Here is a 27,599-nt window from a genome sequence, read left to right on the forward strand (position 1 = left end):
TTCATTTTTCTTTATTTCATTTTTTTTAATTCAATGGTCGTCTTCTCCCTGTATTTTTACTTTTTCAGCGGGTACGAGTTCTTCCTTTTGCCTTCAAATCGCTTTTTTGTCTTTTTATGGAAACTCAAAAATTGAATACTTATGGTTACGGTATGTAGTATTATATAGGTTTCTTAGAACCGTTACGGGTTATTCATGTGAGAAATTAAAATGAAAAACCAACACATTTTCCACATCATCAATTTCATCGTCATCATTTCATGTATAATAAAAATCATCTTCTGTAATAAAGAATTCACTTTTCTAATTTTTATTTTTTAAGCGAATTAGCCGAAATCGTTTCAGATACTGAAAATTGAATGATTGCAAGCGAATGGAGGTAGAGCTTGTTTGATCTCACAAGTGTCACAAGTCAGATGGCTGAGTTTTCCTCAAGTCTTGAGTTCAAGCCCGCCAAATGATTAGGATTACAAACTTCAGAAGCAAAATTGTGACATCTTTCTCCACCTCCTGATTCCAGGGTTCGCCTTGATCACCATGCCAAATATAGAAAATTAATAGATCCAATTGTCCCTCATTTATTGAAAAAAGACAGAGTCGATGTCCGTTTGAAGCCCCTCCCCTGTCGCTTTTTTCCATTCGATTCATTCTTTCTATTGACATTTCAACGCCCTAACCAGCAACCATTCTGTCTCTTTCTCCTGTTTCGACAAACACTTTTGTATTACTTTCTGTCTCTCTTATTCTTTATTTATCTTTTTTTTCTTCGTTTTGTAGTTAATGTGGTTTAATAAAAATGACGTTGATTTCAAGTTGAACCGTCTGAAATTAAATTTTAAGTAGGTCTAGGAATAGGTTTCAAGTTCTTAAGGTTCAGTATTTCAAAACCTAAAAATTTGGGAAGACGGGTAAAAAGAAAATGAAGGTTCAGTGGAAAAGAAAAATGACGTCAACCTCAGTCGCAGAAATACATCAATTCTGAACAGATGTATGAAAGAAATAGAATAGAAAATGAAGAGACGAAGACAGTCTTTTATTTCCACACATCATTTCCTTGAATTCGGAGACAGCTGGGTTACTGAGGTTCTTTCGAGTTTTTAGGAATATGGTCTAGTTGGGAGGGTGACTGGGTATGGGTTATCCAAGAGCCTCAGAACGTTGTCCACCTCATAATCAGTGACTTCTGAGTGAAAATGTGGATCTTGATTCCTTGAATAACCTACTAGAGTTTGCTCCTGTTTCCGAGATTGACCTGATATTTGGTCATCTCTATTTCTGTTATCCAGTTGCCCTTTTTTAAAAGTTCTGTCTTGTTACCAAGTCTCTATCGAGTCATATCTGAACGTGAGATGTCTTTAGTTCCAAATTAATTCGCATATGTATCACACTTTGTTTTCTGATTGTGCTCATCAACTATTTCGTACCAATCACATTTGTCTGCAAAAATAAAAGCCTAAAATGATTGTAATTATGATTCTAATACTGTCTGATATCGCGTTTCGCTTTCATCAGTTTTTGTGATTTCGTTGATTTTTGATGACATGTGATAAGACATCGGCTATTCCTTTTTTCAAGACCATCGGTATTGCGAAATCCTGTGCTTGCTGCCTTTTTTACGATAGGGAAAAGATCCTGGATGCAAACAAAAAGGAGAGAGAGAGAGGGAGAGAGACAGTTATACAACAAACTATACACAAAAAATAGAGAATAAGAGGAATGACAGTGTTGATGATCAGCCGGTTCGATGCGCACTCGGGGGTACCTTTGAATAGTAGAGAGAGAGAGAGAGAGAGAGAAGCAGAGAGATAGAGAGAGAGAGAGAGAGAAGCAGAGAGATAGAGAGAGAGAGAGAGAGAGAGAGAGAGAGAGAGAGAGAGAGAGAGAGAGAGAAGCAGAGAGGTAGAGTCAAAAAGAGACGGTAGTAGTGGCGCAGCCGGTTCTCCCAGTCTGGGTCTGGGCTGCTTTTCTCTTATTGGGTACTGTTTTGAGAGTGGCCGATTGTGTACATCTCACACTAATCAACACTATTTCACTTCTTCTGATTCTCTATTTCTCTTCTCTATTATTTTGTATGACGCAAGCAATTGAAGAAGGAAAAGTGGATGAAAATTTGAAGAAAAAGATGAACGACTTTAAGAAAACACTTTGGTTTTATTGGTTTTTTCATTTAATTAATGTGATTTATTTCTCGTGAAAATGTCGAAAACCATTTCGTTTGTTCAAGAGGACAGATGTAATAGATAGAGAGAGAGAGAGAGATGTTTGAAAAGATATGCAGGTGTGGCAAACATTTACACTGCATATTGAAGGACTGTACGTCTAGAATTCTCACAAATCAAGGTAGTAATTCTGACCTACTAGTGACATATTTCTAATCTATTCCAAAATCACACGTATCATCTGAAATAGGAATTATTCATGAATCAAATGAGAAATGTTACAAAGTTCAGAAATACAGTCTTTCGAGTTGATAAGATGAAATGATCTTCAGTTGTTAACGCCAGAATTTTTTCAAATTTGAGACTTTTTCTAGTTCCTTTATCTAATCTTGACGAACACAGATATGGTTTTCTGATATTCACCCAAAAAAATCGTATTTCCTTTTCAATTCTAGAATTCTCTCCACATATTAAAGAATTACCTGCTTGCTCTACCATATATTCGTTTAGTCTGTTTTTTCTTTCTGTACATTCAAAAACTAACAACGTCTTTTTTGTTGACAAGTGCACGTCATTCCTTCTTTTTTCTATCTTTTACTTCTTTTTTCCTTCCATATTTTTTTGTATCATCTCACTTTCCCATCGTTATTTTCTTACAGGTTCCGCCCTTTCCCCTCGGTCAAAATGGAAACACCGTCTGGGTCTGTGCACTAAAAAAGGAGAAAAGATTCTCCTTTTTGGTCTGTAATTGAGATTACAGTTTTGACGAGTCCCATTACAAATCCTCAACTTGGTAAATCTTCTTCTTCTTTATCTGTCAAATTGGGCTACTTTTATTCTGTTAATTCCTGAAATTCGAAAAAGAAAAGAAAATCAAGCTGGAGTCATCTTCATCAATAGCCGTCCAGTTGAGCAAAGCTGAGGCTATGCTCAAGGTGAGTTACTTCTATTTCTTGGCTGAAAAACTACTGTATAGTTGTATTCCTAACTGTTATCTTACTGTAGTTTCTTCTCGAATCGACCTTCTCAATATGTCATTTTAGCTGATAACGGAACACCTCATTCCCTCATAAAAATAAATGATGACGTGCTTAAAACAATTGAGTTCAGATACGAAAAAACAGAATGCTGACTCAACTTTCTGTCATTTTTCTCTCTGTTATCATCTCACTTTCACCTGCAAATATCACCTAATGGTAGCCTCATGAATCATTTTCAAACTAACGAAATCTAATTCGATTGAGCCGCCCGATTCAAAGAAAAATGATGTTTACAGTATCTGTACAAGTACCATTTGAAAGAGTAAATACTGATATAAGCATATCGTCATTAAATGGTTTCGGAGAAGATGAAAACTGATAAAATCGGAGAAACGATGACCGGTTTAAACCACAAAATATGTTATCAGCTGTCTATTTCTCTCTCGAACAACTCTGAAAATGTCACTGATAAGAACGGGAAATTTGGAAATGGCTGACCGGTGCAATTCAAATAAACTTCAGAATCATTGAAATTGTTAGTAAATGTCATTTAAGGAATCACAAAAATGTAATCATTGGAATTTGAAACGCAAAATTAAATATGAACTTTCTGAAGACTCCAGTTGTTGATAAATTCAAAACAACATTTTATGTGAACTATCGAGAAATTTTATTTTGTTTCAAGCAGTATCATTTCAGATTGTACTCTGAATTCGGAAGTTAAGTCTGTGAAATAAAATTTAAAGGTTCTGGTTACAATTTGGTCACTGTTTTATTGCAGTCGGATTTTCTAGCTATTAGATTCGAAATGTCACCAATCTCATAATCCTACCGTCGTACCTAGAGGAAGTATAAGCAAAATTCGAGTTTGAAAAGAACCTCTATCGGAAAATTCAATTTCAATTTTGTTTTGATTTTCCTTCCAATTCTAGCTGGAAATCCTGAAGACACTAATAAACTATTTCAATAATAGCAATTAGATTTCAAAAACTCATCATCTAAAACAATGAGATCTTCGTATCAGTTTCCCTCTTCCAACATCAATAACTGAACTTTTTGTGTTTTGAAGAAATCTATGATGATGATGAATAATGACGAACGTCTTCTCTTTCAAAAACCTAAAAAAAAGAAAACAAACCACTCGCATCAGCCCAATTTTCAACATATACATATATTTTTGCAACAAAAAATGACGTTACGCTATCATGTGATACATTCATTAGCCCCCTCTTTTTCTGTAGAAAAACAGGTTTTTGTGTTCTTTTGCTAAAAAAGATTGGTGAGAGAAAAACGAAGAATGACGTGGTTCTCAGTTTGCAAAACTGTAATACCATTGTCTAGAATGAATCGGATATTCAGTAGATGTATAAATGAAGAAATAATACTAAGGGAGGAAATTGAGTTGGAAAATCTACAAAAACTACATCATACCTTCGAAAGGACCACCGTCCTTTTTTGTTTTTCGTTTGATCAATTTTCAGTCTTTTCGAAAAACGAATAATTCGATTTGAACATTTCTTTTCAATTTGTTCCACACCAGAGATCCCTTTTCTCTCTTCCAACTTTTTGACTTGTTTTTCTTTTTTCTGTTTTTATGACGACGTGGAAGGGAAGATCAAAAAGGGTGAAAAGTGTATGTTTGTGAAGAGTTAAAAGTTATAAATAGTAGAGAAAAACCGACGAATTATTTGGGAGAATGAAGAAATGATTTGTTGATTTTAGAAACGAATGTCAAATATATACAATCAGTTGGCATGCGTTCAGATTCCATCATTTTTTTAATTACTCGGAGTTTTGAATGTCTCACTTCTGAAATCAGTATGCTTGATTGACCTTCTTGTTTTCTGAAATCACGAATTATTTAGAAATGATTTCAGTCTATAGTTTGCTTTTCCCCCATTTCAATTCGAGACCTTCTAGAAAAGAAAAAGAAGACTTTCTCCGCATTTTTCCATTTTTACTTTTGTATATAAACGTCTGGCTTCTTCATCATCCTACCGGGTGGCCCATGATAATTCGAAATTTCTGGCAATCCAATTTATTCCATGTTTCGAAAATTTCGCAATATAAACGGAAATGGAGACTGACAGCTGGTGAAAAGGTCCTGTTACACTTTGGGACCTCCAAAAAGGAAAGATTGAATGAAAGAGGAGAAAGGATTAGTGTTCGAAAAGAGAAAAGAGAATCTAGAGAAGTCTTGAGAAAAACCACGTCACGTTCACTTTTCTTTTTCCGTTTTCATTCTCTTCAACACTTTGAACGCTTTGGTTCCATCACTATTTTGTCCAGTGTTCTCTCTATCTCTCTATTTTTAGTACTTACTCGTCACTTTGTTCTTTTCCTAAATGTCTGCGTCCTTTCGGATACAACGATGACGAAACTTTTTGGGAGCTCTATGAGAGCGGTGGGAAGCAAAAAAAAGGGGAAGAGAGGAGTGCTCCCCGCGTCGTCACTAAACTACTCGTCACCCAAAGAAACCCAAAAAGAGAAAGAGACTTACCTTTCCATACATGTCATTCTTTACATTTTCCTACCTGAAAGAATGTTTTTGCTCTACATGTGATACTGTAGATTTTCAAGAGTTATTTACAGTTCTGATCTGTTTATTTATTCAGTAAGAGTCATATAAAATGAAGAAAACGAAGAAACACGCATGGGACGAAACTAGAAAGTTCTTCTAGTTTCCAAATTGATGGTATCACTGAAATTTAGATCAAATTTTCAGATAATTTGAGTTTTTGACATCAGCTCCATCGTCCGTTTGTTTCTTTTCAGTTTTCGAATTCTCAGAACTGCGAGATAAAGTTGATTGAATTGAATCGGATACTTCAACCTTCCGTTTTCCTTCCACCCTCACGTTTTTCTATTGAATGAAGGATTATGATGCTTCTAGACTTACACTTCTTTTTCTTCTTCTTATTTTTTCTTCTCCATCCTCATTTTCTCTCCTGTTATCAAATATCAATATCATTCAAATCCATAATCCTTCAGCTCTATTTTTCCCATCATTTTCTTGTTTTTTCCCGTTTTCGCCCTATCTTTGATAATAAAATCTGCTGAAAACGTGTGTTCCGAAATTCTGGAAATCTAGAAATATCCACATATTTTCCTTTTGCCAAACCACTGATGTTGTAAATATTTACGGCCGAAGATTTGTTCTGCACACACTTTTCCATCAGTAAGAAATCTCGGAGAGAACGAGAGGAGGAGAATAATAAATCTTCGTCACTCTCACTGATTCGTTCCTTTTTTCAATTAAATTCTCATTTTTTCATGAAATAAAATTATGTTGATTCAGTGAATAACGTGTAATGGATATCTCAGACTACGGTAATTCCCGGACATGTCATGGAAATTTTGAAATAGGTTTAGGGCAACGTCATGGTGTCTAGAGATTTCAAAATACCTTGCTTAATTATTCATTTCACAACTAAAGAGACTCCAGAGTCCGGACTAAACGAGCTAGACACGTCATTTTCTCAGATTTTCTCCTGACAATCCTCGGTTTTTGAAGCTTTTTCTCCCACTTTTATGATTTCTGACGGAGTCTTCACAATGAAAAAGGTCAAGAGAAAGCACATTTCAAACTGTCTTACCAGCCCTCGAATTGATCTTTGGAAAACTTCCGACATCTGATTTTTTTGATGTTCATAAGTTTAAAAACATCTAGTTGCAAGATGGATACGTCACAAACATCCACCCTCTCATATTCTTCTATTCTTGTCTCCATTCTATTCACAAATCCATCGTCTTTTATCGTGGGCTTCTCTTTTTCTCCTTTCTTCAACTTCCTTTTCTTTCCACTCTCACGTCACTTTCATGTCCGTTCCATTCAATTTTCCACGTCATTTCCACTCCAGATGAAAAGATTTGATGAACAATTTGTTGTTTTTTTCTGAGGAAATGAGACGATAATTATAGTAGTTCAAATGGCTTCTCTCAACTGTAAATGTTGACAAGAATACGAAGAAGGTTGAGGAAACTAGTAGTTTCAGTATAGATTTGAAATTTCCGAGATCTTTCGAACTATTTGTTTAGGGGAAAAAATTTCATTTAGTGACCTCCTTCTCCTCATTTTCAGAGCCTAATCTCAAAATAAAATGACGTGGAATCATCATAATTCTCTTTTTCTTTTTAATACGTTTCTATTTTTAAACATCTCTCTTTATTTCACCCACGAGGATTTCGACTTGAATTTCATATGAATCAAAATGAAAACCAAAACATTTTTCATCATTTCGACCTTTCTCCTCTTTTCTTTTTACCGCTCACGAGAGTTTTCTAATAAATAAGACAAAATAATAAGAGATGGTATAAAAAATAATGCAGATTGAATCCATTATATGTTTCCTAAATGTCAAAATTATTCTCTGTTTTTCGGCTCTTTTATCCTCCTACACATCATCATTTTCTCTTCAATTTCTCTCATTATTTATTCCGTTTTCTTTGGTCCTTTTTTTCAAGTTGACATCATTTTCATGAGGATATTCATTTTCTGGAGAACGATCGCAAATTCAGAAACACTAATAAAAATATTTCCAGATTTCTTTTTTTCGTTCGATCTCGCAATTAGATCTGGAACTCAATTATCTCTTCTCTCTCTCTCTCTGTTTTTCTATTTTTGACATCAATTGGCTCAAGTCCACAATGTTTATTTGTTTCACCTGCTCTTTAGAAATGCCAATCCTCTCCCTCTCTATTCATGCTTCACCTGGCTACTTACAAGAATTATGATGTTTTCTCTCTCTGTGCAAAGTGTCCAACATGTCGTCATGGTCTTTGGAACTCTTTTCCGTTTTTGGGCTTCACATGGAAAATTGAGAAATGGGTTGCCACTTGGGAGCACACTTCTAGTATTACATCAGTTACGAGAACGATCATTTGAGATCACTATGACATAATTTCTAAACTTGAATACCCGTATTACATCTAGATTAACTTCCGGATAGCATTATTTACTACTAGTGACCATTGTTTTCAGAATCATGCTATAATTAATACCTACTTATTAATTATTTAATTTTTCTTCCTCTTTCTGGTTAGTTCTATGATCATTATAGTGTACAAATAGAGTGACAATACGCAGCACACACACGATATATTTCGTCAGTCTTACCCGTCCAATCGAATCAAAAAGTGTCTTTGAAGAAACTAATCGATACAGTAATCATTAAGTAATCACAACAAACTCCATTTTTCATTCCGTTGCCATGTCATTTAATAAATTATGAATTCTGAGATCTGAAAATTCAGTTCGAATGTCGTCTGAAAACTCTCTAAAATCATCTGCAAATCCACCCTCAACTGTCTTTCACCTGGTCTACAAAACTTTCTAAAAGATTCGAAATAAAACATAAAACGAGATTTGAAACTGAGTCAAGTATATCTAAACCGATATATTCATTAAATGTTCCCATTCATTTCACAACCCTTCCCACAACTGTCGTGTTCTCTATGTCTCTTCATTACCCATACTATCTACTAAATGTCATGTTCTTTTTCTTGTCTTCTTCTCATCTCTCTCTATCTCTGTCTCTCATAAAAGTGACATCACTTTCTCGGTCGATTTCAAAACGAAGAGACTGTCTCTCTCTGTATTTTGGGAGGAGGAGTTTTGGAAACAAAACAAGAAAAAACTTCTTTCGCTCTCTAATTTTCTTCTATTCGTTGCATTATCTTACCGCACGTTTCATACAGTTTTCACATATGATCGTCACGTATTTTTAAGTTTTGACATGGAAGACGTTACGAAATAATTGTCACTCCAACCTTATGATGACATATTTCAAATTTCCCTTTTTCTATATTTAAGGGTGTACTATGATTCCGTTTTCTTATCGTATCGTTTCGAATTAATAGATGACGTTCCTTGAATATTTTTCTATTTCATTCTGTGCACCTTGCCATATTTTCAGTAGCGTCTCGATGTCTCTGACTGTATTAAATTTCAGCTAATCATACTTTTCCCACATCACTTTCTGATATGTTCTCACTTGTATTGCTGACGTTTTACTGTATCTCAGACACAATTTCTCTCCCAATTCTCTCCGAAACTTTTCTGTTCAAATTACAATCTTACTGTAGTCATGACATCACTTACTGTTAGAATGACAAGTTACTTTCTCGTCTAAAACGGTCATCTTTCGTTTCAAATTGGTACCATCTACAGTCTTTCACTTCGCCTACATCTTTTTAATTTTTATTAGTTTTTCTCTCTCTCTCTTAATCTTTATTCTTTCCTTCTTCTTGCAGTTCTTTGTCTATTCAAGTAATTTCTTTTACGGCACGTTATATCTTTTCTCATATCACTTTCGTCTTCTTCCTCTTCTTCTCTTCTTTTTTCCTTTTTACTGTAGATTTGACGTCATTATGATGCGTCTAAGTAGGCGTCGACCTTTATAATTCCTTTCTATCTCCGTTCCCTTGCAAAATTAGTTAGAAAATCATTTTATGATAACATAATTTTCATCTTTTGGAGAGATATATCATTCCAGATTTATTCACTCCCAATTACTTCTATAATCTCTTTATTTTCAGGATATGACAGTACTTGACACAGTCACAATCTCGACATGCGGGTTGTCTTCACTTATCCGTGAGGCTCCAGACACAACACTTATCGTCGACTGTCGGGGATTCACAGAATACAATGAATCTCATGTGCGACACTCAATGAACGCCTTCTTTTCAAAACTTATCAGAAGACGTCTATTTGAAAACAAGGTAAGTCCTCATTTATTTACTTTTCCTCTCTTTTTTTTCTTCTTTTTCTTCCCGGAAAACATAGAAACTGTGTATTTTTCTTCCATTCTATATTGATTAGTTTCTGTGTTTGTGTATATAAGTGAATGGCGCTGCGCCCCGCGAATTGACGTCATAACACTTTAGGAAGACGGTATTAGGGAAACACAAAAAAAATAGAAAAAGAATGGACTAGAACGTTAAGAGATCAACGGTCTAAAGTCAAAGCCGTATTATTAGTACACACGAACCAACAGACAGGTGATATGGGTCCGAAGAAAGAAGAATTTAAGAAACTGGTTAGAGAATTTTAAGAATGTTTTTGCTGAACGTATGTTGAGTCATGAGAAATAGGGATATATTAAGAGAAATAATACATGTTTGCATTGTTATTTTCTGTAATTGTTTTAGAAAAAGTAAGTGGATCTATGTTTTCTCCACTCCATTTCATTCTCATGTGTTCCTTCTGAACGGTTTAACATATTTCTGCCTCAAGTTTCTAGTTGAAAAGGTTCTGCTCAAAAAACATGGTTCAATACATTTCAACCCACTCAAAACCCTTTCTCGCTACTAACTTCTGAAAGTTTGAGAAGTGATTTCATTGTTCATGAATCTTCGCCCTTTTCAAACTTATGTATGATTCAAGAACCAGATCCCAATTCCACCATTTTCAGTATAATTTTCCTTTCTAAATGACATTCATCTCTCCCTAATTTTCTCTCAACTTTTCAGTGATTTGTAATTGGGACTTATCATTTGTTTATCCATTTCCTCTATCATCATTCATGATTTGTGCTCCTTCTAACACAAACACCAGCAAAACGAAAACAAACCTACACCTCATTTCTCTCTGATCGTGTTTTATGCTCTTGAGTAATTATTCTTGACGAAATACCGAATCCATTCCAAAGGAAAAATGACGTGACTAATGGAGACATTCTGCAAATTGTCCGCCATCTAGTCTACAGTAATCTGGGAACTTAGTCATCTGACTTCTGAAAGATAGCGTTTTTTCGTTTGTTTAACGTGTTAAAGGTACATGATGAAACCATGGAGAATATACTGTATGTTTCAACACTACTCTCAATCCAGATTTCCATTGACTCATTCAATTTCGAAACGAAAAATGAAATAAATGAGTCAGAAAGCGGTTACCAAGCGAAAATATTCAGCTGCTCGTTTCGTAATCTTTTATTACTTTTCCTCTTCTCTTTTTTCCCAAAATTTCAGTGCAGATCTCGATGATTGATCTCACGAAACCAAGACATCTTGTCTCATTTTAACGACCCACTAATTGCAAATAGTTGTCTTTATTTTCTCGTCAAATGAATCACAATCTATTACTAGAAATGATTCATTTCTTAGTGTTCACAAAAAGAGGCAAAAACATCCAAAAGGTGACTAATTCTTTGTCCGTCATTCCGCACCGGGCGCCGCGCAACGCATGACTCAACAAGCATATACCATAAAAATGGGCGGAATGAGTATTGGGAGAATGAGACACAAAAACCGAACGTTTGCTTATTGTTGGTCATTCTGTGAAAGCGAGCAGTTACGGTGATGGTCAGTTCTTGTGTAGGCTTCTTCGATAGAATTCCAGAAATTTCTTGAATTGTTGGACAGTTTATTTTGTAGAAAGTGACAGAAGTCACACAAATTATGATACACATGTGATACTGATAACAGTCTCATGAGTTTTATGAACTTATTTTCTCTAAATAAGTCCAAACAATCAGCACCCCTTTTCTGAAAATAAAACGTCTGAAATTCGTTCAATCCATTGAAACATCATTTTTACCTCTATGCTCTTCTGAATTCTGCGTCAGGTTTCCTCTTTTCGGGTTTTATTCTATCTGATTATTTTTTCTAAAACCACACCCAATCCCTTCTACACACATGTTGTTTTTTCTATTCTCCGTTCTTTTTCTTTCCCTTATTCTGAGTATCTCCCACTCTTCTTCTGATTCTTCACAACCCACTTTTGTGTCTTCTTTTGACGTCACAACAATTGTATTGTACACATTCTGATCATTAGAGACATACTGATAAAAAACATAAGAAAATAAGAAGAAGACGTTGTTTTTTCCGTGTTTTGGTATTCTATGAAAAGTTGGCTCTTTCTCTCTTTCTGAGTCATATTGAAAAAATGAAGAATAAGGGAAAAACAACGGGGAGAAATGTGTACAGACATGCTTATTATCGCCCACTGCCACGCAATAGGAGTAAGCTCATAACAACAAACAAAATTCTGAAAATTTTCAAACCTGACGACTCATTCCTCTTCTTCAGAATACTGAAATCCTTTTTCTAGTCCTGAGATCTTAAAGTATAAAGTACTGACTCATTTCGTTCCTTTCCGATTAATTCCACTAACCTTGTCATCTTAAACTTTCTTGCAAAACGTAAATCCGTGTGAAATTGCTCCCATTTTGATCTCTTCTCTCTTTCCTTTCTCTATTGACTCACTTATTTAAAATATTCAGTCTCTCTTCCTAACCTGATTTGAGTTCAAAATCAAATCAGTTGGAAATGAGTCAACATGTTGGTCAGCAACAGCTCAATAAATCGTCGAGCCACCCGTTTACACAAACATTTATAAATAAATTGTCTCTCGTTTCCCCGCTTCTTTCTCTTCTTTCTCTTCTATACCTCCCTGCTTTTCTGACCATCATCAATAACCAAAACCTCTTGTGATCTTTGTCAAAATGTTCTTCCGGAAGAAGAGAAATTCTGAAAAAAAACTTGATCATGTACATATTCTCATTTTTTGCAGCTTGACGACAACTGCCTAATCCATCAGTTGATGAGCTGTTCGACTCCTTGCTTCAAAATGGACGAGAAACTTGACTTGGTTCTGTATGCTGAAGAAGACAAACCACGTGGAAACAAGAGAAGGTAACTTTGCAAAACGACGTCTTCTGACTTTTCGTAACATCGCTTTTTTCTAGAATCGCTTCTTGCAATGCTCCAGAATCCACAGCAAAGATCATGAGAGTTCTGAGAGAACGATTGGAGGATACTGACAAATTCAGAAGTGTAATGGTCTTAGAAGGTACGTTTTCCATTCTGAAAGTGAGAAAGTGAGTGTGTGGATAACAAGTTGTAGTACGTCATGAGGATGACATGTCAGAGAAAATGCCGATTTCTGACACTTTCTTGTCATGTCCAGAGGGTCCCTTATCCCGGAAAGAAGTGTGTTTAAATGAACTCGAGCTTCACTCTTTTTCATCCCCAGTATTTGTTCTCTTTTCTATTAAATTTCTTTTGAAAAGGATAGTTGTTTTATGAAGAAGAAAATTGTGTAAAGTTTGATCTCAATTCAAAAAACACGATGAGTCAATGAGAAATATGTGGACAAAGCCGTTGATTTCTTAGTTTTACATCTCAAAAATCAAGTTTTGTAGTCGAGAATTCTGATTATTTGTGACGTCTATTGATCTCTTAATATATGCACTTTTAGCTCCAAACTAGTTGATCTTAACAATCAGAAGAATATGTTTTTCCTGAAAACTGTTTATTTTTCTCAGAGTTAGCTCTAGAGAGTTGACCATGTTATCTAGAGATCCATGTGAACAAGAAATCTATTCAGATTCCTTTTTTCTCCCCCTTCTTCCTGTCTTCTTTTCCTTTTTCTTGCTAATGACATTAGGGCAAAAAAAGCTCTCTCTATCTCTTCAACAAGATGCTGTTTCTTTTTCCCCTTTCAATTCTTTGCTTTATTCTCAATTTTCCCTTTTCCAGAAATTCTAGATTTCCCTTTGTCTTCTTCCTAATGCGCACTTGCTCTTTTCCCTCAAATCTGTTTCGTTTCGTTGCAAAGATAATCCCTGCTCTCTCTTTGGCATTATCATGTGTTTTTCATATAATGATGATGATATAATCCGGTGAGCAATGGGAGCCGAGCCGTGAGAGTCTTCTGGTGCCAGGCACCATAATTAGAGGCATGCATACATGAGTTTGTTGTGTTGAGAAGAGGGGGTGTGTGAGCTCTCGAAGAGATTTAAGCACACCGATCACACTTCAGAAAGCTGGACTCTATTCATAAAATGACTCATAATCCAAATGGAAAGAAACAAAAAGGTCGAAGATCTTGAAAGGATATTTCAGATTATGAGTAGGATACGTCAAGGTTTCAAACTGATTAGATTGGATTCAATCAGTTATTCATACGAAAAAAGCTGGAATTCTGAGAAGAAACATGAATGACAGCTTCCCGGAACAAATGAAATCAGCGAATTTTCGAATGATTCACGTTCAAAGAAATATAAAAAACCGACATCTCGGAGCCCATTTCTTGTTTTATCAGTGAAAATTCAGAATTTCAGTCTAGTATTCCTTACATGAAATGAGGGAAAACTTTCGAAATGTGAATGCAAACAAAAGAGACCACAAAACTGCAAGCACTTCTTCCATTTATCTAATCACATTTTCCGTGTACCCTTCTGTGCTCTCAATTATTAATGAATCACGGATGAATCAGAACTTTTTCTTTTTTCTCAGCAAGTAAGGAGTCAGAGAAATGATCACGTACTGCAGAAATTCCCCTCTAACATCATCCGCTCTTTCTATTTTTTCTTCGATCTTGCACATACGCAAAGCCCTTTCTGACTCATACTCTCCCCTTCTTCCCCTCTTTTTTCCCTTCCTCCGCTCTATCCTATTGATCATAAAAGGGCCGCAATGACGACGACGTCTTCTATTTTCTCTTCCAACTTCTCGACAATGTGCGCTATTTCGAGAAGTGCCTAGTTGTCTAACCATCTGCGGGCAGCTTCTGGTTACTCCTCCTCCTACTTTTTCACTTTTTCTGAAGACTTCCAAACGAGCCGCTATAGTGCTCACTTGTGCTCATTGGAGCAAGTTGCAACACTCGTCTTCAATCCTTAATGGCTGGTCAACCGTTCGAAGCGTTCCGTAAGAATCGGAAAAGAAAGAAGACGAAGAACAAGAAGAAAAGAAGACATAACAATGCATCAAAGGCTTCGAAACCTGTAGTTCCAACAGCTACTTCTCCAGAAGAACCGTCTGAAATTGAAGATGGTTCTCTCCCATCGCTTCCATCATTCCCTCCCAAAAAATTCGGTCTAAAACTCCAACTCACTCTAACCCAAACTTCTAATAATCCATCTAGTCCAACTTCTGATTCTCCAACTAATGGTAAGTTTTGAATCGTTTTTTGTTCATTTTTAGTCAAATTGATATCAGATGATAAGAGAGGCACACAATCAAATTCATACTAATTTTCCATTTTTCAATTTGTAATACCGAAATGACTCATTTCTGTTTTTATATTTTCTTCCCTTGTCTTCTACTTTGTTTTCTATTTTCTCCTTTTTTTTGTTTTTTCATTTTCAGTATTCCATGTTCTACACAGAGCTTTCCCATTAGAAGGCAATTCTCAGAATAATATGCTTAAGATATTTTGAAAAACAAAAAGTTCGCATCTCCTTTTTTCTCGTATCATGACGTTCTACTTTCCACTTGAAGAACATACAGTGATTAGAGAGAAGGAGAGGTGATAGAACATTAGGAAAATATATACCTGAACAAGTTTGTAGAGAAGAAAGAAAAAGTGGAATGCGACATTGTCATCGATGACTCATTTCGTCAATAGGCGCCCCGACGATTTTAGAGAAAAGAGAAGATGAGAGAGACGATGACGCATTGAGAAATAGTTATAGGACAGAGAAATAAGAGAGCAGAATAACACAATGTGTCATCGAGAAGAGAAAGAGAGAGAGAGGCGGGAATAAATGAAAAACCACCTGTGGGATAGAAGTGACAAAAAAATGAGAGTTTCTATCTCCTCCTACTTCTCTTGTCTAACCGTTCATCAATATCTTAACTCTCAATCAAAACTGGAAACTATTCCTCATTTATTTAGATGTCACAATGAAAACAACACTTCTCTTCCATCAGCTTTAAGCCATTATGTCTCTTATCACTGATAAGAATAATGTGAATCGTTTCAGAATAAAGAGCCATTTCATTTTCAGACTAGGAATAAAACAGAAACTACAATTAGGAAGAGTCGGTAATACATACCACAAAGTGACGGTAGTTGAGAAAGACTCAACTTTCAAACTTTCGATTCTACCGTATACCTTTCCTCCTCAGATCTAGGGATTTCTTATCGTTCTTTCAGTTCTCTGAATCCGCAAAGTACATATTTCTGAATCATTGTCTAGTCTGTTTGATCTCGAAAACTATTTAAAATTGGCTGAAAAAAGAAATGAGTCAGTAGTGTCACCCTCACAAATTAACGATCATACACATCAGTCCACTCCCTTCCTCTCTTGTTTCCCTCATTCACGATGATTCATTCTCGTTCTCTGCAACTACATCACCATCATCATCATCCATCAATTATGATTACTATTCCAAGTTCTTCCTCTTCGTCTAGAGATTTTAAAAGGGTACTACCACCCAAACCTTCCGCTTTATCACCCTGCTCTTATCATTTCCTTCCCGTTTTCTCTTCCTATACGGCTCCTCCTCTTTCATTATAAAAGGTCTCTATTATTGATATAAGAGTCTAGTCGACACTTTACTGTTCAAGCAACACCATCTGTTAAAAATTCATCCTTTACCATCTGACACTCCTTCCAATATTCCATCTATCCCTTTCAAAAAACCCAAAATGAGCTCTTGTGTAGCCAGGATTAGACCAACACTCATGTTCATCCAAGACACTGGTCCGAATACTTCAAACTGACAATTCATTTTGATAATTCTTCATTAATTTCAGGCGGCTTCAAACAATTTGCACAACAATATCCCCAATTGTGCGAGAGTTCTGAAGGAATGACTCGTCTGCCTCAAAGTCTCTCACAGCCATGTTTATCCCAACCAACTGGTGATGGAATCACTTTAATCACACCAAATATTTATCTCGGAAGCCAGATGGACAGCCTTGATGAGACTATGTTAAAGGTTAGTGATGAGCCACTCCCAGGATGTTCTTAAATATTTCATAACTTCATTTCCTATTTCTCTCTCTCCGTTTCTTTTGATAAGTGATGATAAGTCTGAAATCATCAACATGTATACAAATCACGCGAGTCAAAACGAGAGTTTCATTCCAGAAAAAAACGTTTTCATATAGAAATAGAAAGACACCCACTTTCGTTTATTTACATACCTCCCGGGGGTCAACTGACTGCCAGAGGGCGACATGTGCCTCTTCTCTTTGTGTAATCGAAGAGATGATTCATCGCTGAAAATGCGGTAAAATGTAAAACAAAACCGGCCATTTTGAAAGTCATACTGTAAAAGGAAAACAGGAAATTTTGAAGTTGAGAACTGAAAAAGTTCAAAAATCAGATTTTGAACAAATGTTATTTCAGGCTCTTGACATCAGCGTTGTTATCAATTTGTCAATGACATGCCCGAAATCAGTATGCATCAAAGAAGAGAAAAATTTCATGAGAATTCCAGTGAATGACTCATATCAAGAGAAACTTTCGCCGTATTTCCCAATGGCTTATGAGTTCTTAGAAAGATGTAGAAAAGCTGGAAAGAAATGTCTGATTCATTGTCTCGCTGGAATTTCAAGAAGCCCCACATTATGTATCTCGTATATTATGAGACATATGAAAATGGGAAGTGACGATGCTTACAGGTATGAGTTTCTCGTCTGCTTGACATCATTTAATCTCTCTTTTTATTCAGATACGTCAAGGAACGTCGTCCATCCATCTCCCCGAACTTCAACTTCATGGGACAACTCTTAGAATACGAGAATGTTTTGATTAAGGATCATGTTCTTCGCCACGATCAAGCATCCAGACCACATCGTCATATCGACTATTACGGTTCATCTGACCTGTGCCCTCCAAAAGTTCCAAAAAGTGCATCATCCCATTGTGTATTTCCTGGATCAACAACAGATGATTCCAGTTCCTCTCCATCCCCATCGTCCCCTTCTGTGTCGGAAGGATCTGTAGTCAGTGAACCAGAACAACCAACAACATCCTCTGATTCTCCATCTACATCTACATCTTCAAGTGAACCAGAAACATCTGTAACTGTTAATCAAAATGGAAAAAGAAATATGACAATGGACATGGGACTACCACATCGTCCAAAAGCTCTCGGTCTTCCATCAAGAATCGGCACTTCTGTTGTGGAGCTGCCGTCTCCATCAACAGAATTATCAAGACTGAGCTTTGATGGTCCAGAAGCACTCATTCCATCTACTCCAATTCTTAACTTCACCAATCCATGTTTCACTTCTCCAATTGCTCCAGTTGCACCAAGTTCACGGGAGACTCTTCCAACACTTCCAATTGCTGCATCGTCATCGTCTTCTTCATCAGTTTCTTCTGAACCATCTTTCGAATTTTCATCTTTTGAATCATCTTCCTCTTCTTCAATTGTTGTTGAGAATCCATTTTTTGCAAGCACTGAGATGGCCGGGTCCTCATCTGGATCCATGTCATCTGGATCACAATCATCATCTGCTTCTGCTGCATCAAGATGTAGAATGAAGGGATTCTTCAAAGTGTTCAGCAAAAAGGCTTCAACTACAGTTTCCACCCCTGTAAGTTTACATTAAATTGACACTTAGGGGAATATCTGTAACTTGTGTAGATCAAATGAAATGAGTTTAACTCTCTCTTATTCTTCTCAATTTGTAGACAACATCCTCCTCTTCCTCTGGAATTTCCCGAGCAACTCGTCCCGAATGTCTTCGATCTTCTGGTATTATTATATCTGCACCAGTCCTTGCGACAACAGAAGAAGAAGATGCTGAATCACCAGAATCTGGATTCAATGAACCAGAAGTTGGAGATGATGAAGATTCAGTATCAATTTGTTCGACGAGTTCTCTGGAACTTCCGTGTCAGTAAAGAAGTGAACAATTTCTAGTCCACCCAATATATCACTCAAGTTTCTTCAAATTGAAGAAGACCATTGATTGAAATTTCCCATTTTCAATCATGACTTTATTCACTTAATAATCCCCGTATGTGATAATTATATCGCTTTTCCCCCCAAAACCCACTCACTCTCCACGTTTTTAAAATGTCAACGGGTACAGTGTGAGCTCTCTCAAAAGAGTCCTGACCCCCATCATTTCATTTGAAGCAATACCTGTTCCCCCCACATCTTTTTCTTTTTTCATTTTGATTCCCCCCTCTTTTCTCTTTAGAGTATCCCATTTTCTCCTTGTTCCTTGAAATTTTCCCTCTTTTTTCAAAGTGATTTTTGTATATAACCCGGCAACTTCTATTATTTATACCATCCCTGTCCCAAATAATTCTCCCATTTTAAACCTCTCTGAATCTGGTTTAGCCTGACGTACCACTTCATTCACTCAATTGATAATGTGGATTAAAAATCAAGAATATGCAATTAATAATAATGAAATGGTTTTTTTTTCAAAGAAGTGCTATTTCAATTGTACAGCAAATTTACAATAAGAAACAGAATACAAAAATGGTTGAAAGGTTTTCAAAGGGAGGATTGTAAGTAGAAGAATTTTTTAAATAGTTCCTTTGAAAAACGGAATGAGATGACAATGTGGGCGACTTCTGAATTACCTTCAACAGTTTTCTTTCAAAATTGGCCAATACAACTTGGCTACTAAATAATATTTACAGGAATTTTTTGTCGTTTTTATATTATGCATATCTCTTGAATTCCAATAAGTCGACTGGATTATTCGATATATGTATTACATGTTTTAGATGCCCGAGGAAATCACTCTAGATTACAGAATGAATCACAACTAATCGTTTTTTCGTATCCGACTACAGATTTGATTTGATTCCATCTCAATGAAGTAACCATGTCGCACCCCTTCCAAATCAGCTATAATTAAAATATGACTACTGATTTTAAAAGACAATTGTTCTATTTTTAAAAGCTCATTTGGTTCTGAGATCCGGGTGAACCTTGATTGTGGATGGAAATTTTTTGTGTTTCTGATTCTTCTAACTGAAATTCTCGATACTCAGTTTCCGATCAAGATATAAGTGTTTAAAAGAATTTCTAACTTTAGCTAATTACTGGTTTTTTGACAGACGCAAAACATTATCATTGGTTATCAATGTTCTATTGAATCCGGCGAACAACCCGAAATGAATCATGATCCAAATCAATAAATCAGATCAATCACTGCTATCATTGATCTAAATATTTACGTCACAACTGTTCAGATGATCAAAATGACCATCATCATCATCATCACACTCTGTGACTTGTTTCATTTTATTCCAGTCATCAAAAATCGTCGCTACTTCTCTTCTCTTCTAAACCCCCCGCTAACCCTCTTGTCAATCGGTTTGCAATAAATGTCACATGGTTCCTCGGACACAGATTATACTAGTGGTAACACATTTATTCGGATGACGATTTTTGAAAAGCAGATGAAAAATGAACAGAAATTACATGAATGTTACACACAATTTAACAGAATCTCTGAATCCCCAATTGATTTTATTTGCGCGTTTTTAGATGGAAAAAGTAGAACAGTATAGTTGAAATTTGAATTCGATGATGGATGATAAACGACGGTGATTTAAAATGAAGAGAGAAGTTTCAGAAATTGTTATCCAAGTCTTTGAAGATTGGAGAGACGACCATGAGAATCGATTTCTGTGAACGCCTCGGGTCCGAGAAGCTGTTGGAGACGAGCCATTACCAATTCCTGTTGGTTTCCGCCGCTGGAATTTCACAAAGTTTGATTTGAAATAAAGTAATTTTCTCTTTCTCTCTTTTTCAACTTCTTAAGGTATTCCAAAAGGGAAAATGTCAATACTATTCGAATTTCTTCTTTGAAAATTGGATCTAATGATACTCAATTCTAAGTTTTTGTTGTGTTTCTAGTCAAGTCATATTATAGGAAACTTCCTTTCTATCTTATTTATACTCACTTGGCTCTTTTATAGACGATGCTTGGTTGATCTTCAACGATCAACTCGTACGAATCGAATGGACGAGCGGTTGCCACGTGGCTGTATGCGATCAGCAAAAGGAAGAGAATAGCGATACAGGAACGCATAATGACAGATCTCAAGGTATACCTGCAAATGAGTTTCATGAGAACTCTATAAGAATGAAATCAGTTGATAATTTCAATGAAATGTTACGTGAGAGTCCGGTGTTGGAAACGTATGAAAACGGAAACGAAGAATGGCGAGAAACAAAAAAGAACACTTTCGTTTCGTATCGAAGCCGAAAAAGGGCGGGATTTCGAACACGAAGAGCACTTAACGGGCTCTACCGTATCTCGTTACGCCTCCTCAAACCCACCAATTTACTGAATTGGCACACTTCATTTTATGACGTGTCGAGCTCTTTTTTATTGCTATACAACGGGTTGGTTGAAAATTAACGAGCAAAAAGAAGAAGATCCGGTTGAAGAAAGATCTCGATAATCTTACCAGAATATGTTAATAGCAACAAGTTTCAATCGAAAAGTGAATTCTGGATTCACGAAAAAAAAAAATGGAGTTATTCACTTGAAAGAAATCTGTAAACTCAATATCCATAAAGTCAACTGAAACACATTTTCACAGAAACTAAAAAGATCAGGACCAAATTTGGCGGCCATAAGAGAGAGAATGTGCACATAAACCATATTTTCAAATGGCTGTTTTCAAGAGGAGAACACCAAGAAAACACCGATTAACGTCAGTGATCTGCACTGTTCTCTAATTTCAGGTGACAAAAAAGAAAAGAAATCTGAAAGATCCACATCATCTTCTGAATCTCATTCACGATTATTCCTTTCTGAATATTTCAATATTTTTTGTATCCCTTGGATCCTCCGTAGGACTCATTTGAAATTTTAAAAATAGAATAAATTACAAATGTACGAAAAAAAAGAGAAAGGCTAAAAGAGAATGGTGTGAAATATGTGTCAATCAGGCACAAATATACACCGAATTCGGGAAGAAGAGAAATTGAACCGGGAATAATGAGGATTCTGATTTTTCTTCTTTTTTCTTTAGAATGTAGCATTCACTGGTGACACACTTTTATAGAAATGAGCCATGGAATTCGAAAATAGTGTGAAATCATTGGTTGAGAGGTGTAAAGCGCTGGGATTATGACCGACGGAAGTCGACGTAATTACTCATTTTTCAATTAATTTCAGATTAACTGTATTCTGTCTTCACAATTGTTGCGCTTTTTCGTACATCTTGCCTTTCTCTTTTCCCTGCTTGGAAAAATGAGAACTTTCACCGGGGATGGAGAAAAACTAGCATTTGAACCTCCGCTCAAAAAACGGTTAGCATTGGAGCGATTTTGTGGCATTTCATTTTGCTCATCATAAAAATTTCTGACAACACAGTCTCCCAGACTCCGAGTAAGAACTGCAAGGAAATTTTTGATCTACCCTCACGAAACGAAAATTTGAGAAATTAGCAGGTCTAAAACGTTATTACTTTAATTTTTAGCGTAAAGCTCCAAGTCAGGAATGATAAAATTCAAGTTTTAGAATTATTTTGAGAACATTATCCAACCATTCAATCCAAAAAATCCTGGTTTCAGATACTTTTTCAAGTCGAAAAGGCAATTTTTCATTTTGATTTCGGAAAAATCTACGGGATTTGTTAATTTCTCAACATTATCCGACGAATGATAGCTCAAATCGTGCTCCGGAGATTTGTACACATTTCTGTAGGACGGTTTTTCAATTTGCTCATTAGTTCTCGAGAAATCGATCAAATTCCGAATTTCTTTCAATTTTTTGTTATTTTCTTGAAAACTAATAAGCAAATTGAAAAACCGTCCTACAGAAATGTGTACAAATCTCCGGAGCACGATTTGAGCTATCATTCGTCGGATAATGTTGAGAAATGAACAAATCCCGTAGATTTTTCCGAAATCAAAATGAAAAATTGCCTTTTCGACTTGAAAAAGTATCTGAAACCAGGATTTTTTGGATTGAATGGTTGGATAATGTTCTCAAAATAATTCTAAAACTTGAATTTTATCATTCCTGACTTGGAGCTTTACGCTAAAAATTTAAGTAATAACGTTTTAGACCTGCTAATTTCTCAAATTTTCGTTTCGTGAGGGTAGATCAAAAATTTCCTTGCAGTTCTTACTCGGAGTCTGGGAGACTGTGGACAAGTATTTAATAGCGGAAATCGCACAATTTGAACCCGCTATTCAACGAAATGTCGATAGAAATTGTGCAGAGAAACCTTCTGAATATTCTAGAGGCTATATCGGATGCTGTAACATCGTCTTCCGCCACCCAGAGGTAAGATTTCAACCAATTATGCCGAATAGCATATTTTGAAATTCATATTCAGGTGTCGATTAGTTGCTGTCAGCAAAACAAAACCAGCAGAATTAATAGAATCATGCTATACACAAGGACAACGACACTTCGGAGAAAATTATGTTCAAGAAGTGAGAGATGATCAATAAAACTACTAAGAATAATTGTCATGTTCAGCTTGAAGAGAAATCAGCCGTTCTAGAACAGAAATGTCAAGAAATTCGATGGCATTTCATTGGACAAGTTCAATCAAATAAAGTAAGATTGAAATGAAGTTTCATAATTTTTAATTTTTCTATTTCAGATTGGGAAAATCTGCAATTCGCCTGGAATTTGGTGCGTAGAGACTGTAGAAACCGAAAAACATGCCCGGCTTTTTGATAAGGTGATTTTTCTATTGTGAAAAATACAGCTGAGTGATAACTATTCAGGAATGGTCAAAGTATGGAGCCACGTCATCCCCACTTCGCGTATTCGTTCAAGTTAACACATCTGAAGAAGAGAATAAAGGAGGCATTAGAATCAGTGAAGCGCCCAAGTTAGCAGAGTTTATCCGTAAAGAATGTATGAATCTGAAGTTTGACGGATTTATGACTATCGGATCGTTTGATAACAGGTAAGAAGAGAGTAAAATAGATTTAGTTTTTTTTTTCAATAGTAACAAGGATTGCAATCTAGGGGAATGAATGTATATGTGGAAAATTTGTATACTCAAATACACGATTTATTATTATTATTATTATTATACCTAGTATAGTTAATAAGTAGGTTACAGTTTTTGATTTGAAAGAAGATAATTTACGACTGAGAAATTACATTTCACTTAAGTTAGAATCTCTAAAAGATAAGCATACAAGTAGTGAATGTTTCAGCCATTCGAGTGGTGTAAACCCAGACTTCGAGAAGCTCTTCAATGTTAGACAACAGTGGGCGGAACAGATAGGTTTGTATAATTTTCGGAGCTTTGAATAAAAAGTGTTAATTCAAAGATATATCAGAATATATAAAAGATTCGCTTCACCATGTCGATATTTTGAAAACATCCATCTAAAAAATTGAATTTTTGTTGGCGATCATGACGTTGTATGAAACAAACAACAGCTTTCATGTATTTTTTCAAGGTGAAGCCGCAGAATCAGTTGAACTGTCAATGGGAATGTCAGACGATTTCCTTCAAGCAATTCATCAAGGATCGACAAGTGTGCGGGTCGGAAGCAAGCTGTTTGGAGCTAGAGAATACAAAAACAAGTAAAAAAAAAACATTCCACTATATTTTTAGAGGCAGTGAATAAAACGATTTCAATATTTTCTTATCTGATTTGTTTCTTGAATTTCAAACGATTAAGTTCATGATCTTGTACCTTTTCTCCCTCTTCACGGTGATTTTTTCGCTACATTTCCCGTTGACAATTTTTCGCCTCATGGTGCGCAGAAAAATGGGCGGGGCTAAGGATGTAACCCCGCGGCACAGAAAAATGAGGTTAATAAATTGCATTGAAGTGCAGAGAAAGTTTAATGAAAAGTGTTCGTTTGGAAACAAAAACATGGTAGATAAGTCAAAAATTGCTCGAAAAACGTATTTATGTTATCAAACCAGAAAGTTTCAAGTGAAAAACATCTCAAATTTGACGTTTCAACTGTATTCATCCGTTTTTCGGCGAAGAGAAGCGTAAAAAGTGCAATCCTGTGATCAATCTCCTTCGTTTCTAACTTTTTCAAGGCATCTAGGAGATAATCTGATAAATGAAATGTTGTAAACTCCTATTTGAAACATTTACAATCACACAAGAGACACCGTACAAATCGGAAAGAATGTTGGATCGGGAAGAAGCAAATTGGGAAGTGACGAATCGCGAATAACACTTTTTCGCAAGTTCCAGTGTTTGAAAGGAACGAAAAGTTGATAATTTTTTGTGTAGTTTAGTTATTTAGCTTACAAATGGTGTGTTTTCATGTTATTGAACTGATTTTATGAAAATTTGCTTCGCGACGACGGTATATCGAGTGAAGTTCAAAGTTGTCATCGGCCCCTCTGCTCAATAATTACACAACACACTTTCAAATGAAAGTTTTTTTTCATTTCCGACACTGAAACTTAATAAAAAGGCTCTTATCGACTCGTCACTTCCCGATTTGCTTCTTCCCGATTCGTTTCTTCCAGATCTAGTTTCTTGTCGATTGATAACCTCTCTAAAACGACTGGAAATGCTCCCCGTCGTTTGAATCATCCTGAATACACTTTGAACGATTTACATGATTTCAAGCTTCAAAGTTTCCATTTGTAGTACTGAAATCTCACAAAAACCTGAATAACTTTTTTCCCAGAATCGTTCTGCAAAATTTGAATACAAATTCGAAATCAGTACAAAATTTCCCTTCTAGTGATATATGTATCTACCCATAACTCCATCTTGACTCGTGATATTTCGCTAGTTAAATTACACGTGAAAGATGAGCTACTTCGTGAGCTTTCTCAAATCTAGGCCATGGTCATTTTAAAAACTAGGCCATCAGGAATTTTCAATTTCAACAAACTCCCGTTTTCTATATGAAGGAGGCCTTAAAACGACAGAAAATTTTTTCTACATAAACTAGATCGAAAAAAAATAATCTTATGAAAGCGTTTTTTCAAAGTTATAGATTCAGTTTTTTTTAAAACCTCGTCAAAGTTTGTGGAAGAGAAATTAACACTGACGAAAGTCTCTTCAACAAAATCCAGTTTTCTATATGAAGGAGGCATCAAAACGACTAGAATTTTTTTCTACATAAACTAGATCGAAAAAAAATAATCTTATGAGCGCGTTTTTTGAAATTTATGAATTCAGTTTTTTTATATAGCTGATTAAAAATAATGGCAGAGAAAATTACACTGCGTTGTCTGGCGGAGCGCATTTGCCTCACGGGGTCGTGACCTAGCGAGAAGCAGAAATATGGAAGAGAAACCCAAATTTAATGTACAGAAAAAATCACCGTGCTCTTGTTTTATATATTTTTAATTATAAATTTATTTTAAAGCTAGCAATGGACGACTTTCGTGCCCAAATTCTGAAAGAAACGAGAGAATTGATGCTCAATGAGAAACAAAATGTGAGTTATTTTCTCCATACTGATCCCTAATATTACGGTCTTCAGGAGGAAAGTTTGAAGTCTTGGAATGGAAACGAGACGAAGGGATTCGAATTGCAATTCGGTGGCGCGAAACGAGGCATCCCTCAAAGTTCCGGAGTCATTGGACAAGTTTTCATAAGTGAAGATGGTGGATTCGAAGCGATCATCACTGGATATCTAGTGAAAAGTAAAAAACTGTTTCTTTTCAATATCAATCATATTTCTTTAGATCGTCTTCGTTCAATTGTGAATTCGTTCACTCTCACTCCTTCATCTTCTTTGAAGTCTGAGCTAACTGAAGGACTTCATCCTCTTGTACTTGCAGTTGGATCTGCTCTTACACTCAACCATGTTTTGATGTTGGACACTGTCCGCAATCAAATTCTCAAATACTTAATTCCAAAAGATGTTGCCAGAGTGACGAGTTCCTGCAAAATTGCAAAACAAGTTCTCACATCAACAGCTGTAGACAATACCTATTGGAAGAAGAACTTGAAGAATGATTTCGGAGTTGAAAAAGTAACAAATACGATTAGAACTGGACGTAAATTTTACGGAGTTTACTGCGAGGAAGCCAGAGCTCGCCGAAACCACAATGCTGCTCAACCACGTCATGATAATCCACTTCTTATTGGAGTTCATCAACCACGTGTTGACCCACTTCGTGTTCCTGATCACAATCCAATGAGACCAATTCATCCAGATCCAGATGCTGAGTTAGTCTTTTTGTTTCCAAAAATAAAAACGTTTTCGCATTTCCAGATACTTCAATCCTCTCGGAGGATTCTTACCTCCAGGAATCCCACGTGGCAATCCGCAAGTTCCTGATTTATTCCAAGGCCCAGACCATCCAGATCTCAATCCTCTGGGTGGCGGATTTGGGGTTCCACGTGGAGGTGGAATTCAGGGAAGACCATTCATGAGAGGGCCACCTGGGCCTGGAGGATTCGGTGGTGGCAGTGGATTCATTTAATGTCCAACGACAACTTCTGCCCCCAATCTGTCTAATTTTGTTTCATTTTTTGCTTCTCGGGTTGGCGTTCCCAATGCTCCCATTTTTAAACATAATATGTAAACGAATAAATTTATGCAGCACAAGAATTCAATAAGTAGTCATATTACCCGTCACTTTTTTCTCTCTCTTTCCCACGAAATAGAAGTAAATAAGTGTTTTATGTTTCTTGAGCCTGCAGTCGTGCTGCTGACCTGAATCACAAGATGCTCAAAATATATATTCTAATCTTTAGAAATAGATTCCTCGAAAATCTTGAATCTTCTTTTCCAACTAATAACTGCAAAATGAGAAAACGAGTGGGTGGAGATGCGCTCTCAAATATGAAAAAGTATCATATCGGAGAGAAATTCGTA

The 27,599-nt window shown here is 36.0% G+C and overlaps 4 protein-coding genes and 1 pseudogene across 5 annotated transcripts; 3 read left to right on the forward strand and 2 right to left on the reverse strand.

Annotated features, from left to right (window-relative positions):
• Positions 1-9,679: 9,679 nt before the first annotated feature.
• On the forward strand, positions 9,680-18,732 carry GCK72_005993 (uncharacterized protein; the record flags this gene model as incomplete). The annotated part of the gene is made up of 8 exons (XM_053725426.1): positions 9,680-9,862; positions 12,654-12,775; positions 12,829-12,952; positions 14,716-15,037; positions 16,629-16,813; positions 17,227-17,501; positions 17,552-18,422; positions 18,520-18,732. The coding sequence occupies 8 exons, from the start codon at positions 9,680-9,682 to the stop codon at positions 18,730-18,732; spliced, it is 2,295 nt and encodes a 764-aa protein (XP_053589620.1).
• GCK72_005994 lies at positions 17,690-19,195 on the reverse strand (annotated as a pseudogene). The gene is made up of 4 exons: positions 19,188-19,195; positions 18,494-18,711; positions 17,956-18,420; positions 17,690-17,901 (listed from the first exon to the last, which is right to left on the reverse strand). Coding segments are annotated over exons 1-4 (903 nt in total).
• Positions 19,196-20,435: 1,240 nt separating this feature from the next.
• On the reverse strand, positions 20,436-20,927 carry GCK72_005995 (uncharacterized protein; the record flags this gene model as incomplete). The annotated part of the gene is made up of 2 exons (XM_003108897.2): positions 20,436-20,550; positions 20,761-20,927. The coding sequence occupies 2 exons, from the start codon at positions 20,925-20,927 to the stop codon at positions 20,436-20,438; spliced, it is 282 nt and encodes a 93-aa protein (XP_003108945.2).
• Positions 20,928-23,016: 2,089 nt separating this feature from the next.
• Positions 23,017-24,375, forward strand: GCK72_005996 (uncharacterized protein; the record flags this gene model as incomplete). The annotated part of the gene is made up of 7 exons (XM_003108920.2): positions 23,017-23,102; positions 23,155-23,254; positions 23,301-23,381; positions 23,428-23,508; positions 23,555-23,739; positions 23,996-24,066; positions 24,245-24,375. The coding sequence occupies 7 exons, from the start codon at positions 23,017-23,019 to the stop codon at positions 24,373-24,375; spliced, it is 735 nt and encodes a 244-aa protein (XP_003108968.2).
• A 1,769-nt stretch (positions 24,376-26,144) lies between these two features.
• Positions 26,145-27,204, forward strand: GCK72_005997 (uncharacterized protein; the record flags this gene model as incomplete). Its single annotated transcript, XM_053725427.1, has 4 exons — positions 26,145-26,210; positions 26,256-26,418; positions 26,461-26,947; positions 26,994-27,204. The coding sequence occupies 4 exons, from the start codon at positions 26,145-26,147 to the stop codon at positions 27,202-27,204; spliced, it is 927 nt and encodes a 308-aa protein (XP_053589621.1).
• Positions 27,205-27,599: the final 395 nt, after the last annotated feature.

Source organism: Caenorhabditis remanei, chromosome II (genome assembly GCF_010183535.1).
Source record: "Caenorhabditis remanei strain PX506 chromosome II, whole genome shotgun sequence".
Classification (NCBI taxonomy): Eukaryota; Metazoa; Nematoda; class Chromadorea; order Rhabditida; family Rhabditidae; genus Caenorhabditis; species Caenorhabditis remanei.